The 17,983-nt window shown below is 33.9% G+C and overlaps 1 protein-coding gene across 1 annotated transcript; it reads right to left on the bottom strand.

Annotated features, from left to right (window-relative positions):
• Positions 1-5,057: 5,057 nt before the first annotated feature.
• LOC138328042 (homeobox protein CDX-1-like) lies at positions 5,058-12,129 on the bottom strand. The gene is made up of 2 exons (XM_069274630.1): positions 11,382-12,129; positions 5,058-6,155 (listed from the first exon to the last, which is right to left on the bottom strand). Exons 1-2 carry the CDS (start codon positions 11,881-11,883, stop codon positions 5,680-5,682), a joined length of 978 nt encoding a protein of 325 aa, XP_069130731.1. The 5' UTR covers positions 11,884-12,129; the 3' UTR covers positions 5,058-5,679.
• Between the last annotated feature and the right edge of the window lie 5,854 nt (positions 12,130-17,983).

The raw sequence follows: 17,983 nt of genomic DNA, 5'->3' as shown, positions 1-17,983 counted from the left end.
GAAAATGACTTGAAATCTTGAATAAACTGATGATAACTTAAGGTTACAATTAAAATACCTTGATTTGCTATAAAATAAATACGTTTGCCGTTCACATACCTTCTCTGGTTGATACATTTGTCAAGACAAAAACAACACTATACTGAACATATGTGGAGAAGGCGGAAGTCACGATCTGGTGTATTAATATAACATAAAATAATCTGCCATATAGTATAGGTGGTTTTCTGGCAGCTTTTCAAATATTTTCGAAATTACTTTCCCTACACCATATACAAATGTAACTAGTAATTTATTTCGCAAACACAGTTTGTTTAAATATTATAATGAATAAACAATGGCATAAAAATATCGCTCTTTCATAGAGTATTAAGAAAACGATGATAATTCGAATGAAATATGGTTATTCAATAAATGCCTTATGGGTGGTATTTTTTCTCGTGAAAAGATGTTTAAAGTATCAACTTTACAATGTATTCTTAGAGATGCTACACCGCTGACGAATTTGGTTTTTTTTCGCTATCAAAAACTTGAGCAGACAAATTATTATTTTTCTTCAGTTTGAAAAGTTACTTACTTTACACCATTACCACCATTGAAAAGTTTGAGCTTCTAATTTACTTTAGAAAATAAAAATATTAAAAACAATTAATTGCATCCCGAAAAAACTCCATGTCACTGTGTCCTATATGGAATGAAGTACTGAATGTGCATGTACGAAAAGTATAAAAAAACAAACATTATATATGCTCTTTTGTGTTAATCAGACACATTTTCACACACAAAAAAAAAACATAAGTTATTGTTAAAATGATGAATATCATTTATGCTCTGTCGACGATGGAGCATCTTTAAAGACACATGATATAGCAAGAAAACACATTGAAATATCTTAAATTTCGTAATATTCAATGTAAAGACATGTATATTCTGTGATCGAACCATACAGATACTCCGCAAATGATCATGTCTGAGCATACATTAAATTATTGAATATAAAATAAAGTGTATACAAGAACATTATGAAATCTTGAACGCTAGAACATCAAAGATCATGGTATCAGTTTCGGACCCTTGTGTGTGTATCTTGTAGTGTTTACAGTTTTCGATACGGCTCGATCAGGGTTAACGGTGACGCAAGTTTTATGACAGTTCCGAACGCTCCTCAAAGACTCGTACCATCAGCGTACGGCCGATACAAGGAGGTGAAACAGTTGGACACCGAACCATACTGTATTAGTCTTACACTTACAGGTTTAATCCAAGACTTATCTTGCCTCTCGAACCCCCCATAAATTGGATATTCATGAAGTTAGGTGTGTCAAGCCAAGATAATAAAACAATAAATTCCCTGCTGAACATCGTGCCGAGCAAACTCGTACCCAAACACTGTATTGCGGGTTTGGCGAATAGCAAACATACCAGCATGTCTCTACACCATTTTACGGCATGTTTTATAATTCAAATAAAAGAATCATTCATTTTATGTGTTCCAAACTATAAGATCAACATGAACTAGAAATAAAAATGCTGTGAAAAATCTTGCTGGGTCAGAAAATAAAGTGTTGTTACACCTAATTGACAATGAGAACGCCTCGAATTCTCAAAGTTTGATACGACAATATTTCATAAATGTCCGTTGCAATTTTTGTCTTAACAGAAACAGCTAATATTTCATTTTCATTTATTCCATTCGTCACATTATATGACGAAGCGTAACACAACTACCTGTCTAAAGATAGACTAAAATGTGACCTATTTTTTTTATAAATAAATAATCGTAAATATTTCTTGTATTACATTTAAAATAGGTATACAATACTTACAAAATAAAGTTGATGTTATTCCATCAAGTAAAGACGGAGCTTCGCTAAATTGAAATATCATCAGTATTTAATAATGAGGTCAAAGATTCGCAAACATTTAGCAACTTACTTTTTTAATCTTTATATGTAAATTTGAAAACCGTCTCCACTCAGGGAAATAACATATAGAATAGTTTAAAAAATATGAATATTACCTAAAAGGGTCGTTATTAATTTTGAATTATTGGTCTAAATCGCAGTATTATTCTTTCCATAATTCTAATAATTTAAATAAGATTTCTTTACAACACGCTATGATTTACAATACAAGATTATAATAAGATGTGCAAAACAGTGAAAAAAATTACGGATTCTGACGTAGGAACAAATAAAAAGCTAAAAATGTATTTAACATATACAAAATACAGGTTTGTAGAAATTGCCGTGCAGGAAGCACGTTAGAATTGTACCTACTGTCTCCATTGCATAATCGCCCTTGTGAGGAGGACCCTTGGTGCTATCGTTGGAGTGGTAGTTATTGCTCCTGCGTAGCGCTCAGCAAAAAGGAGTGGGACGACTGGTTACCAGTTGTCAGTATAATATGACCGAATGATGTGTGGTTGTTTTGTGTTTATAACATCATACTTATGTAAAACCACACGATAACAAAACGACAAAAGTTACACTATTTCAAAGAGTCACTACATGAACATACTGCAGTCTCCCAAAACACACATGAAACACGCCGCACGTAATGTGTGGCCGTCCTTAATGATTCTGGTTTTATATAGAACGTTAATCTAATCAAATCAGCCAACCAACTAAATGTAAAGAGAAAAAAGCCATGTGCTTCTGAAGAGGAAGCGTTTCGTTTACTGTCTCATCGTCGACAACCAAAACAATTTAGCAATGGCATATCAAATTGTTTGATACGTCATAAAATATTTCGCTTTACTCAAATAAAATACATGGCTGTATAGGGCAGCTATTTATATCAGCGTGGTATTCAAACCACAATTAAAACCTAATGCATTAGGTACCTTAAACTAAATAAATTACACGTTTTTCCACTTTATGTATACTTTTGTGGTGACTTTATACCCACAAAATTTAATCGCACTCGAAATAAAGTTGGTTTACAGATATTTGATATTGAATATTCGTGAGTAATTATGAATCGGGTAGGTTACGGAAGTATGCAAAGGGACTGTTTACAATTACCTTTTTTATTGTAGTATTAATGCTGAATCATGCTATCATAAAAAATGAAAAAGGAAGAATTCAAACCAAAATATTTACATTTCCGTTTTCCCTTTGCTATATAACCATACCAACTGCAAAATCGTTTACACTTGGGTAAACGCAGTGGTTGCCGCGCAAGAATACACACGCCGAAACACTGACTTCCGCAAGTAGTGTGAATGCGCATCCGATTAGTCCTATGGTATCTGTATCACAAATCTTCAATATAGCATGTATGAATATAATGTTAATCTTAAATAATATATCAGCAAATATTTTTTTTTAATATTGTGTAAAAAGGATGAAAAAAAGATAACGTTAATGTAGAACTCTATTTTGCGTATTCTCTGAATTTGACTGATTTCCCGTCAAATTGAAGCCAGATGTTCCGAATTCCATCAATTGACCGGCTGTTCCAACATTCGTATAATATTGAAAAAAAGAGACTCCTTAATTAAGAATCGGGCATATAAAATCATTGTTTTCATAAACCACTGTGTGCTCAATGTAGACCATTTATGATTGTTTCGGCATTCCGATGTTTCTTCTGGATTTGCATTTGAGATTATCAATAATCCTTCGTGACTTAGATTCTTATGGTGTACATTGACGATGAATCATTCGGCACTTTGCTTAGAATAATGTTTTTCCTGTGTTTAAGTTACTTTTATAATATATTTAAAATATCGAGGTGTTGGACAGGGTGCCGTATTTTACCCTGCTGATTTGTACAATCTTGTATAAATGTACATTGTATTTATAATTATTCTTTTTTTTTACCCTTGTTCATTATTTTTAGTATACTTTTAGTATTTCAATCATTCATATTTGCTTTTGACATCAATATATGATCGGTTCATTATATCGTATGGTAAATTATACAATTATTATATACAAAAGTAATAAAGATTTTCAAGGAAGCTTATGGTACCCCGTCATTCTAAACCTAGCCCTCCACCTCCGAGTCACGAGTTCGAAATCCATAATAGGCTGTTGCCAGGAACTGACCGTATGTCGAAGGTTTTCTTCCCTCTGGACACTCTGGCTTCCCTTCTCCTTTAAAAGTCGGTTCGTCTCGAAATGATCATTGATGATTACATGACGAAATGCAAAGTAAACCTATACAATATTCTGACCGTTGAGGATTAAAGAATTTGTGAGATACATATTTGGTTTTTTGTAACTCTATTTCATTACATTTGAAATGACGTATATAAACTATGAACAAAAACCGTTGTTTTTTTATTTTCGAGGATAAACACCAACCACGAAAATTCTACACAGCGAATGCAGTATACATTATCTTCTTAAAAAATACCTATAGAAACGCTTATTCTTCGGAACTACTATCGATAAAATATTTGCTTTTAATTGTAAATATTTACTTACAAATTGATTTATGTCATGTGCCTTTTGTTTTAAAAAGCATGACGAGCAATCAATTGAAAATTAATGCCAAGACTTGCGCCCCTTTAACTTATCGCCGTCATACATAGCAGTTACACCAAACATTTCCCTTATGTACAGTGAAACATCAAAGCGGCGTTTAGCCTATTGTAATATGTACACAGTCTGAGTTATGTAGATTTGATTATGGAAAACAATTACTTGTTGCATAGTTTCAATGTTTCATATTGGGTCCAATACAGGGAATGGCCACCGAAATAATCTCTGATCCTTTTAACTCGGCAAACACTGGGGCAGTTACGCCGCACACACCCAAACACCAAACCTTTGTCTCAATTAATATCGCACGAAATCGATCTCGACTTGTTCAAATCAAAAATTTTGACATATCGATTCGTTTTTTGCAGAAAGCTGACTAATGTTTAACTTCTAATTCTTTTTTCAGGCACATTTCCAACAGGATTTTGCGATTGAAATTGATTTCAGGATGTTTTACAATTTCATTTGAAGTATTTATTTATGGATTTATGCATATATCTTTTTTTCTGAGAACCCTCTCTGAAACCGTATTTCTTCACAATGAAAACAATAATTTACTTTTTTTTTACATAATTGAGTTTATTATATATGATCAACAAATTGAGAAAAACATATAAAATATTCATTCGTTCGTTCATTCTTTCTTTCTTTCATGCGTTCTTTCTCTCTTTCTTTCATGCGTTCTTTCTTTCTTTCTTTCATGCATTCTTTCTTTCTTTCAATCAATCGATGATTCAATCATGCATTTATCCATTTCTCAGTTCGTTCATTCTGATTCTGTTGTAAAAAGATACCTAGGGAAACTATCACTTCCGGTTTAGATAACATAGTTCTTTATTCAAATTTCCATAGTCACGTGTTCGCATGACGTCACGTCAACATGCTAAAATAATGTATAACTGATATGTACAATAATATATTATTTTACTATTATTCCAGTCTACAAACATATGTACACCGAGTATTCTGAAATCACCATTCACCCTCAAAATCGTCACACCTTTTGAGTACTTTTTTATTGTCCAGTTCACTTGGGATTTATAGTTCAATTTTAGTGCTCTTTAGTTTACTAGTTCTCTCGAACCGAAATGTTCACTATTGAATACAGTGATCTTTGTGAGCTCAACGGTGTGATTCTGATGGTCAGTAAAGACAAATTGCACAATTAATGTTCAGTACTTCTTCATCACGCATGTTGCGTCACAAGTTCACTGGGGTCCATTTTTATCGTCGGCACGTGCAGCGGTGATGTATCTCGTGTTGTGTTCACGTGCAGTGGTGACGTGGGGTGTATCATGTGACCTTGACCTTGGTCCTGCATGTGTGTGGTTGACTGGCAGTAGTCTTCACTGGGATCGGACTTGATGTGGATGTTGTTCAGCGGAAGTGACATGCCTGGGACGTCACCCATACCCTCGTTGTGGAGTCCTACTTCCGTTGAAGGTTTTCCGCCATCCTCGCGTTTCTTGTTTTGTTTCCTTTCCTTAGCGCGACGATTTTGGAACCAGATTTTGACCTGACGTTCCGAGAGGGCAAGCGTCTGAGCCAGTTCGGACTTCCGTCGGATGGTGATGTATCGGCTGTAGTGGAACTCTTTCTCTAACTCCAGGCGCTGGTGGTCACTGTACACAACACGGTATTTGTCCTTGGTTCGAGTCTTGCCTGAAAAATATAAATAAAGGACTATGAATACATTTGTTTAAGATATTATCGAAACTGCATGTATAGTGACGTACATGACAATTGATATTAAATTAATAACACACAAAAAAATCACAAGACATCTGAAGTATTGGTATTAGACAATTTAACGCAATTTCCTCATCATTTCCTTTTGTATATATTTTTTTTAACTTTCTCACTTATTTTTCATATATTTTTTTTAATTTCTTACTTATTTATCTTTTTTCTTATTTTCTCATTAATTTATTACATTTGTGAATTCATTTAAGTTTAAATCTTTTACTGGAGACATTAACAATATTTATGGTTTTTGGTGTATACTTTGGTTTTTTTGGTTAGAAATGTTTTTTGTATATAATTTATGTCCCTTTTCCTAGTATAATGCACCCCTGTACTATAGAATAGCTTCCTGATTAATCAAGCTGAAATGCTGACCTAGACAACGAATGTCTAGTGGTCTCTAGGTGATTACTTGTAGACAATACCCTCCCTTTATCTCCAAGTATTCCTAAGATAAGACATGGCCATTGCGCAAGATCGGAAATTCTACCACACGAGATGAGTCGATTCATTGCGAGACCTTTCGATTCTCCATCTCTGGTTTTCAAGTGCCTTGGGCAAGCTTTAATTAAATGTTCGGACCTGCGAGACTGGACTTTACCTGGTCAAGCAGGTTAAATATGTCTTCTCGGACGTACGTGAACTGACCAGTTACGGAATAAGTGGCGTTAGGGTCCCTATGGGACACGCGGCCAGTCGGCGATAAAGATCTCGGAACGTACTTCACATTAAAACCTTAAAATATTAACACTGGACATTGGCCGAATAATCAACTGACCATTGATACCGATAGTGTAAATTGGTCCTAAGCAAATGTAATTAGCTGATATTCACCTGTAGGGTGTTCTATCGTGTGTCCGATAGCGCGTGGCCCGTAGTTACTGCTAAGATTTAGATGTTAAACTTGACAAATGATATTATCTTCTTGACCATTATCACATGAAATGGTTTTATATCAGTTAAAGTGTAAAAAACGACATATTTTACCCATCAAACATTTATTTGAATTGGACAAGTTGTTTACACCGTTATGGTATTAGTTGCGAAGGCATGAGAATAGGAACACTAAATGTTTGAAAGGTTTTGATAAATCTTAGAATATTAGAAATATACTAAACTTAAACAGCAAAATAATCGGCCAAATGTGTAAAATAACGAAACTTTCAAATATAATATATTTCCCTGGAAATCCCTTTGATGATTCATTCAAACTGCCCCTTTAATTACTTTAAGATTTACAGGGGATATTTCGGCTGCTCATCCCACGGTCGTTAGTAGTAGCTATTACGTAAAGCTGGTCGAAATTTAGCACGGACAATTTGTAGCAGTGTCCACCTTTCTGGGCCGAACTGTGGTTAATTTCTAATTAAATGGACTTCGCGGTAGGTGGCGGTGGTGAGAAAACCACGTCTTTGATTGTTGGGTGGAATTTCATGCCCTGTAGTTTTCCCATCGTGGGTAAGTATACTTGTCTAAACCGACTCCGGAAGGCTAGTAATCCGGAACCGTTCTGCATAACAAGCGTTTCCGGAAAATATCATTTCGAATTTACAACAGTTCATCCCAAATTATGCATTTGTATTTATTTTAAATCTTTTCTTTGCTTTCAGTTAATTGTTTTAAGGGTGAAATTTAATAAGTATCTTTATTTTTATTCCATGTTTTTATCTATAAAACAAAGCAAAATGCATTGGGTTTTTGGTTAGCTCTAAATTATGCCTAAGTCCGATTGATTATTTGTAAATATGACCATATGTTACCGTATTCCAGCGCCTACAAAATCCCCCATTGAATGCATGTACATCACTTTCGGGTGGTAAAATCGAATTTTTACCCAGCGATACTCATTAAATAGTTTTGAATATTATTTCACAGTGATTGAATTTGGAATGAATTCAATGTTTAAGAGGTAAATTAAAATTCACGACATTTTTTCATTTATTTTTTTATTTTTGACAATTTCAATTCACTCTTTGTGTCTTCTCTTTTACAAAATGAACGACAGACTATCTACAATGAAAATAAGTAAGGATTGATAAGTTATATATGTAGGTATTTTTCCTTAACTCCATTCGTATTTCGCTTTTTCATCTGAACAACTGTATTTATCGTTTTTCTCTTGAAGTTTCAACACCTTCAGCCCCCCGAAAATCCGGGGGGATCAAACGATATCCTACTCCCCCACCGGACCATTCTTTCCGGAATCCGACCATTGTTCTACTCCGATAAGGACTCAACACCTTACAAACATCTGCATAATCTTTGTCATGAATACGCCTAGACAGATCACAGAAGTTTTAAAGATATGTCCAAAATAAAACTTCTATACATGAACGATACACAATCCGAGGATTTTCATTTGGAAGTCTGTTCTAATATCTTTCCAACAACGGACGGATAAATCTCGCCCGCTATCGTCCAAAGTAATCCAAAAACGAGATTGATGTGTTTCGGCTATTCACCAATGACCAAAAGAACGAAGCAGTTAAACAGCGATTCCACATTTCTGTCGAATCCTTTCTTTGATTTATATTGTCGAGTTCACGAGTATGAAATCCCTGTTATCACGACTTGATCCTCAGTGAAAACACTCACGATATTTGAAAAGCTATATTCTGATAGCGTTTGCAGCTGTCTTTGTCCTGGGCGATGTTTAATAACTACGAGATATTGATACTTAACACATTCGTGTAGAATTGGAATTCAATTTCAATAGATAAAGTACCCAATTAATTAAAGGTTACACTAATTTATAACACGGCTTTTCACGGGTAGACGGATTTTTAATACCCTTCGTAACCTTTTTTTACTAATTGTTGTTGATGTATCGAGGAAGAAAATTCTTAGTTATGTTTTATTTAAATCTCTTAGCATAAGAAAATAAATGCGTTTGCACCTAAGAAAGAAATACAAAAAGTTCTAAATATCAATAGATTTTTGTGACTAGCATCTTACTTGACTGTAAATCTTATATTTTGAAAAATCATATGCTATCGCTTTCTCTCTAATTGAAAAATGTTAAAGATGCTCCATCGCCGACAGAACAAAAATGATATTCATCATTTGAACAATAATTAGTGTTTAATCGTGTATACATAAGTCTAATTGACACAAAAAATAATATAAAATAATTTATTTTGCCTTTGGGTCATGCGCAATCAGTACTTCATTCCATTTTGGATATACTGCTACGGAATTTTTTCGGGATGCAATTAATGATTTTTTTTTTATATTTTTAACTTGAAGTAAAATTAGAAGATCAAACTTTCCAATGGCGGTAATGGTGTCAAGTAAGTAACTTGTAACTGTAGAAAAATGCTAAATCGTCTGCTGCTGTTTTTGATAGTGAAAGAAATACCATTTGTCAGCGGTGGAGCATCTCTAAAAAAAATACATTTTATTTTTTTTCTTATACGCGCGTTAAATTGTTACAATTGTATACAAGTCTGTCGGAATCAAAAATGTAACCACGTAATAAAATCCCGGATATTGTGTCACGTTATTTGGCTTGTTAATTAGGAGTTGATGGTAACGGGACCAATGTATTTACAGATTTATTACCCGGCTACAATATATCTGTTAGGGTTTTATAATCCCGTGGTACATTTCCGAGTAGATTTATAAGTTTACAACCTGACAGTTACAATCATTGTCATTATTTCCATCCATAAAACGAGCCGTTAGCAAACTATCAACAAAATGTTTGTAAACAAAACGACTCTCCAAGTCTTAATTACATAAAAGTCAATATAAACACCAACACGAGTAAATTATAAAAGATATTTCCGTCATTCACAATAAATTTTTCGGAGTTGATAGTTTAAGAAATAGTTTACAGTAGAAATAAATGTGATAAATATATCATCTATTTTAGAACTTTATATGTATTTTTTCGGAAATTTCTACTTTTCATAATTGAGCTACTTCTCTAAATTCAATTTGAATATTTTTCATGAATTTATTTCAATTAATTATTTAATATCTTAATACGTTCGCCGACTGATAACATGCGTCAAATAGGAATAAAGAAATGTTTGTTTTAATCGGTGTATTTTTTTTTTCGTGTTCAATGAAGTGAAAAACGTCAATCCCTTTCAATTTATTTTCGTATGAAAAAATAGCTTGTGTATTTGAAATCAAACCAGCCGACAGTGTTTAATAGATCTATGTGAGATTTGCTCGAATTAACCGGTGATTGGGTCAGTATATGCGATGGTCAGTGCGAATTAACCCAACAAATTAACGTCTGAGTGTAGGTGTCTATGATCTACGGTCAGTCCATTGTTGACCACTGGCCGGAGCGAGAGAAATAGATTGGAAATCAATCCCCCGTGAATAGGCCTAGTGAATCCTAACATGGGTGTTATGTCACTTTTGTTTGGGATTGAAAACGTCTATGTATTGTCTACACCTATTTGTTATATTTCGAGGTACGATTGTTATAACAAAAACTTCGTTGTCGGTACCAATTAAGAGAATGTCTCACCTGTATTACAGGTAACGGGTGGTCTGGGTGGTCAATGGTCATTCTAAGATTATCCGGAATTACCGGGATTGCCCACAACAAATAGAGACTGACCATTCAAAGATCGTACCGCTGATTAGAAAATCTAATTCTAGTCTGCGATATTCTTGTTTGTAGAAGAAAAAAATGGCCAGAGAATTGATCAGAGACCAAAATAGGCAGAGAAAATGTATGTTAATCAATTAGGGAAAAATACACTTTTAACATTCTATCTAAAACAATAAAAACTAAACTAATTATCGAAAAAAAGTAATTCAAACAGTCTCAATATGTTCAAAATCCCTTTTTGAATTTATAATCGCACTATTTTTTTGAAAAATTTGACAATTTTATTGACAGCTCATAAAAACAATTGTTTTGAATTTTCTATTTTAGTAACTTTAATTAATTAACCATTTCTTAAGTATCCTAGTATACTATATTCCTCAAGTAATTTGGCATACGTTTTTATTAAAGGAGTCATAAATTATATATATTTGATGAAATTAATCTAAATGATGCTAATACATAAATAGCTTTGTTCGTTTTAGTACAGTTTTATAGATTAAAAAATTCAAAAGCGGTTGCATTAAAAACTGCAAAGCAAAAGGCAAAAATAATATATGGAATATTATAATTACCTGCACTCGGAGTACTCGTTGTGTACGATGCTTTCTTCATCCAGTCGAAAGGGGGTCGTAGCTGTTTATTGGACGGTGACCCGGAACTCCCGGACGATGTTGTGGATGTCGGGGACCCCTCGGACTGTGGGGGGCTCCCAAGGATGGTGAGAGACTGGTTCCCCTGGGGCAGGGGAGCGGCGGAGTGCTGGCTGTATTCCATACCCCCGGGGCGGTAGGAATAATGCATAGACTGTGGACTGAGAGAGGCAGAGGTGGTTGTCGGCATCGCTGAGTAGTTCATCCAGTCATCCATTCCCTGGGGTCGGGCCATGGACGTACCGGACCCGTAATACTGTTGCTGGAAAGCTGCATTAGGATCCACATACTGGGAAAAGTCCTGAGTCTGGGATGTGTACTGCGTTCCCTGGTATCCGTGGAAATGTCCATAGGTGTAGTTAGGAACAGGAGAAGGATGGCGACCGGCGGGAAACATGTTACTCTCCTGGCAAAGCACAGGCATCGTCAAACACAATAGTCCAAAATACTCAAAGTCCGAACACTCCGAATGGAATACACAACAAAATAAGAACGTCCTGGTTCCAATAGTATACAGAAATAACAAATGAAGTTGTGACGACCAATTCAGATATCCAGCTACTTCCCAATGTATTCAAATAGGTTCCAATTTTTGGCTTCGAATTTGATTTACAAACCGCTAATTTGTTCAGTGTTATTTATATGAGCTCATCTACTCGTGTGTTGTCATACACCTGTATGCATCTGACTATTTATATGCTCGCATGTGCTTTATGGTAAGTGAAGGTCCATATTTGGCCAAGCTCCGCCCTCATCGTACCGGTACGCATTTTCGCGCGTTCTGATTGGACGAGACGGTAGGTGTCGCATGAAAGGTCAATACGCGGCGCCTTTGTAGTTTGGCTAAGACCCGCCTCCAGCCAGGTAACAGCTCCAAATTATATCAGTTATGTACAAGTGAATGAGAGCCGATAGCTTTGGGATGAAAAGAAAGGATTAGCTAATAAAACAATTTATTTACAAATGGATTATCGTAACGGTTTCTAGTAAAGCGCTGTATTATGAATAAATCAGATAATATTAGAAATCGATATACTTAAAAGATTTTATTTTCATTTTGTTCTTTTAACGTTCTTTAATATTTAAGAATGACTTTTTCGGTTTAGTAAAAGCTTAATAACACTTAAAACTCAATAAAATCAATAGAGATGAAAACATCGCGATAGAGTCTATAAAATGTACACCCCGGTCCCAGCGTTCACGATACTCAGGAGGTGATGACAGTAAATGGATATTTTATGGACGTTAACTTGAAGACGATGATAGCTCAGAATGTTTACTTCACAACTCTCTGTGTAAACATGATATGTCTAAGGCTTTGATGTCAGTTACTTTCCTCTCCCCTCAACCCCCTCCCCCCGCCACCTCAACGTCACACATTGACCATCCCCCGTACTAGGGTACCTAAAATATCATTACCCTAGATTACACATACATCATACAGATAATAACCTCTACGGAGGTTGATCTACAGAATGCCTAATCCAAGACATACCGAGGTTCAGGCAATTAATATCTGATAATAAGGTCATCATTAGCAAGCAATCAAATGAACGTATTAATATGTATTACATCGATAACATGAGTATGCTGAAGAGAAGTGAAGAAAGTTGAATATTTGATTTAGTCAGTATAAATAGTACTTCAAAAGAAAAGCAAGCTGCAGATTACGTTTCAATTGTTTATAAATACACTGTACAGTATTTTAGGACAATGTCTTGCAGCACTGAAAATTTCTACTCATAGTTAACTTTCATACTAGTTCTGGTGAAATCTCCCTGACACTCAGATTAGATGAAACAGTTTAATGTTTAATTAACCAAATATCCGTTATCCATATCAAACGTTCAGGTAACCTTACTTCAGTGTAGATAAGACGCTCGGAAATAAAATATTCCGATAATCTTCGTTTAACTTTCGTCACTTTCCAAACAATGAAACCTTCACATGTGTCCGCCCCTCCCACGAGATACGGATCCCTGCCCCTCCTCGTAGATACGGACACACGATTCATATCGGTACGATCACTTTGAAAGTTCAATAAAATTTTCCCATAAATTAGATAATGTAAGGGGTACCTGGTATATCCTTTGTTTTCTCTATAAGCCGGCATGACACATAAAGTTACTAACATTTGATGTGGAAACATCAAATAATTTCAATTTCAATTTTGAAACGGAGAACTTTTAAGTTTTACATTTTTCGCGTTTTATGTTTCAAAAATGTTGAATGAAGTCTAGCCTATGGAAGTTATATATGAAATTACTTTGATATTTTTAGACGGGACCCTATCGGAAATGCGAAAGAAAGAAGAACACATTTGAATGTTGAAGTATATTTGATTTGATCGTAACTGTAACGAAGATAATTTTATCTAATATTTCAATTATTGACAAAAAAAATCAACATCTAGTCGCCAGACATGTAAATTAGCCGACAACACTCAAACACGTGTAGTGATGATCAGATCATGACGATAACACGCCCGACCCCTGGGATCCGTAGTCCCGAGGGGTCGGGCACTATGATCTCTGATCCATGAAACTTATGTCCTTAGCTGCTGGATGTTGTTAATCCATATGCCTTTATATCGATAATCCTTGGATTTAGTTTTCTTACAAAATAATGATTTGAAAACTGCATGTAATTATTGTAATAATTAATTCGATAATCTTACCGGTGAAAATCAAAGCGAATCATTTCCAAATAGCATAAAAAATGTCAGTTACAAAAGTTACTTAATTTACACCATTACAACCATTAAAAAAATGAGCTTCTAATTTTTCTTCAAGATAAAAATAATGAAAATAATTAACTGCGTCCATAACCAACTACGCAAGCACCAAAGCAAAACTATTATTTTTATATGTTTTGTGTTAATTAGACATATAAAAATATCAGTTATTGTTCAAACGATGATTATCGTTTACGCTTCGGCGGTGATCATCTTGATTCCGTATACACAAAATTTGGCGAAGTACAAACATCATGTAACTATGTATATATGTTTCGGTATAAATAAAACATAAACTGTCATCCTATATTTGATAATCGCGGTATGTTTATTAGCGATACGACATCCTAGATACAGAAGCTGGCATCTTGACTGACACGGTACCTGTTATACAACTCGACTAACTCACAGGTAAACGCCAGGAACACAGGCAAATTATATGAAATATCATAGTTTGTTGGGTTTTAGTTATTGAATTTAAAGATTATTTTGAGTTTTAAGTTAATAATAGTTTAAATAACGGTTATTAATTAATCAAACAAGTATATTTGTTAAATAAACTAACAAAAATATTAAGAGTAAAGTTTGTGGCTGGACTAAAAAAAAATTGTACTATTATCTAAAGGGGTACCCTTTTCGCTAGACATGTAAATTAGTCGACACCATTCGAACACGTGTAGTGATCAGATCTTAGCGATGATACGCCCGACCCCTGGGATCCGCGGTCCCGAGGGGTCGGGCTCTGTGATCTCTGATCCATAAAACATATGCCCTAAGATGCTTTTTTGTTAATCCATATGCTATATATCGATAATCCCTGAATTTAGTTTTCTTTCAACGTGTAGCTTAAAAACTGTTTATAATTACTGTAATAATTACTTGATAATTTTACACATGAAACATCAAAGGGAGACCCATTACTATCATATTTTTTACCAAAATATTAAAACAATTTTATTGATATTAAGAGAAATTGGGGTAATTTTCCCCATTTTAATAAAAAGTATTAATTCCAAATACATAAATTTTAAATCTACTATCGGGAAAGGCAATCTAATTTTTTTACCGAAAATGGAAAAAAATATTGTCATATTCAAGTTTTGTTTAAAGCAATAGGAAGTTGACATTACAGATACAGAAGCTGACATCTTGACGGACACGTTACATGTACAACTCACCTGTAATCACAGGTAAATGTCAGTTATACAGTCAGGAATATCACTAAAGGGAGTATAATTTGGTAGGAGGGGAGGGGAAGATTACACACGACCAACTCGACAGATAGAATAAAATTCTATGAAATATTAAAATATTTTCTTAATTTGTCTTGAATTGAAGGATACCCACCATATAAAGTATTCATTCTAGTTGAAAATTAAAAGAATTTTTTACTTAATTTTATCATATTTAAAAAAAGAAGATATACTTTAAACTAAATATTCATTTGATCTGTAGTCTTCTATGCCTGGTGTCGTAAGGGATGCAGAGGACGCGTGCTTTCTGGAGCCAATGGTTTTAATTGCAATGGTTTTTTTATTATAAACCCTGTTTTCATTTCGCTTTTTTTCACTATTGATATAGAGTTAACATTCTGTTAAAATATATTTAAACTAAATTCGTTTAATTAATCTTGGCTTGTATGTGTCTTTAGGTATGCAGAGGACGCTAGCTTTCTGGAGCCACTGGTTTTATTAGCAATGATTTTTATTTTTTTTTTATTACGCTTTTCTCTTTTTACTATTTTGCTTTCTGTTTATGTCAAAATTCTTGTAGATTAATTATAACGATATTTCCTCCACTTTAAATGTTGTTAACATATTTTATTTGAACTAATTCAAAAGGAAATAGGCACAAGTTTTACAGTTTAGAATTGCCCGCTCCCATACAAATGTATATGATGGTACATAATCAAACATACAATAACAGCATTAATACTGGTATATCAAATTATATGTAAAAGAAAGAAAGAAAAAAGAAACAAACAAACATTAACAATTATTGGTAGTCACTTTTGATTTGTTTAGCCATACCAGCACCCACGTTTTATAGCTACATGTAAAATTGTTTCAACATTTGACATTCATGACGTGACTAATTCCTATCAATTGAATATTAATTTTATAAATAATCTAAAATGGTATATAAATGATTTTACAATAAATATCTTACAAATAAATTTTGGCATTAATGTTCTTTAGAAAAAAATATCATGAAACAAGTTTTGACAATGAAATGCCAGCAATTATCATTTAGTAATCAGTGAATGTTGTTAGATCAGACAAAGCGATGAGTATTTCTTATATATTCTTGAATTGTCAGGCGTATGCTTTCATTATTTTTCGGACTAAGTGTATCAGAACAATTAAGTATCAACTTCAAATTAATATTCGTATTATACATAGACAATTTTCTCATAAGTATTACACGGTGGTCATTGAATTGGTCACATTGGAAAAAATAATGAAATGCCTTTTCTATAGGAAATAAACAACGGCAAGATGGTGATAAAACTGAAATAACTTTGAATAAATCAGCATTTAACGCACTGCAACCATGACGAAGTCTTGTATGCATAATGTCAACTTTTCTGTTTCCAACTGACCATCTTGCCACAGTCTTTTTCCGTTTGATTTGGATTTTAAATTTTGAAACTGTTTCTGAAGATCTTACTGCCAAATCTAATGAATCCCAAAGTTTCACCGTACTGGGAAGAAACGATTTTGTATGTATTGAATTGTAATAATGAAACATTAGTATGATGCTGTGCTTACTTCAATTTTAATTGGAATAAAATTCTGCATATAATCTATCAATTTAATTTCATTTTTTTTTCACGGAGTGTATCATCTAAGGTTAGCGACACAATACAGACAATGCATAATTACAAATATCACGCAAAAAGAACATTTTAACTGATGTTACTTTTTAAAAAGTATATTTGAATTAAATAAGTTTTCTATGTCTGAAATAAAATATTTTTGTCTGATTGTTTTGGGGAGACCCAGACATGTAAATTAGTCGACAACATTCAAACACGTGTAGCGATCAGATCTTAGCGATGATAGCCCGACCCCTCGGGACCGCGGATTCCGGGTGTCGGGCACTGTGATCTTTGATCCATAAAGCATATGCCCAAAGATGATGTTTGTTGTTAATCCATATGTTATACTTCGATAATCCCTGGATTTCGTTTTCATACAAAATTAAGTTTAACCTGCTAATGATGATTGTAATAATTAATAAATGGTAATTAAACGAAGGAACATGAAAGGGATACATATCCGTGATTCTCATTTTTTATTTAAAATCTACATATTATTTTATTGATATGAAGACAAAAGACAAATGATAAATGGCATAGTTATTTCGATTGAATACAAAGAAATTCCTTATCCATCAAATCTATAGACATATTGTTACTAGTAAATTATCTGGAAATTGGGATGGGGGGATTTTTTTCATAATTACGTTTTGTTTATTAGAGATACGATGTTGACATCTTAAATACAGAAGCTGACATCTTGACTGACACGTTACCTGTTCAATTCACCTGAATTCACAGGTAAACAGCATGTACGCATGGCACGAGGTGTTGTGGTTTGCGCGCCCGTGTGTGTGTGTGTGTGTGTGGGGGGGGGGGGGATAAGCCATTGAAATAACGTCACTTGCACAACTTTCTTGAGTGATATATTATACTGCATACTATCGTCTTATTTTCATATATTTATTTTGTTATTTTTCTTTGATTTAAATGTCATACAATATTTGCTCATGATATCGTAATCACATG

Source organism: Argopecten irradians, chromosome 7 (genome assembly GCF_041381155.1).
Source record: "Argopecten irradians isolate NY chromosome 7, Ai_NY, whole genome shotgun sequence".
In the NCBI taxonomy this organism is placed as follows: Eukaryota; Metazoa; Mollusca; class Bivalvia; order Pectinida; family Pectinidae; genus Argopecten; species Argopecten irradians.
This window is presented reverse-complemented; position numbering and strand designations above follow the sequence as displayed.

Bases quoted from the DNA above. Each gene is read 5' to 3' on its own strand.
- LOC138328042 (XM_069274630.1), bottom strand. From the start codon at position 11,883: ATGCCTGTGCTTTGCCAGGAGAGTAACATGTTTCCCGCCGGTCGCCAT. The intron at 6,156-11,381 runs GTAATTATAATA...TATATTTTTCAG, and splicing joins AACGAGTACTCCGAGTGCAG to GCAAGACTCGAACCAAGGAC.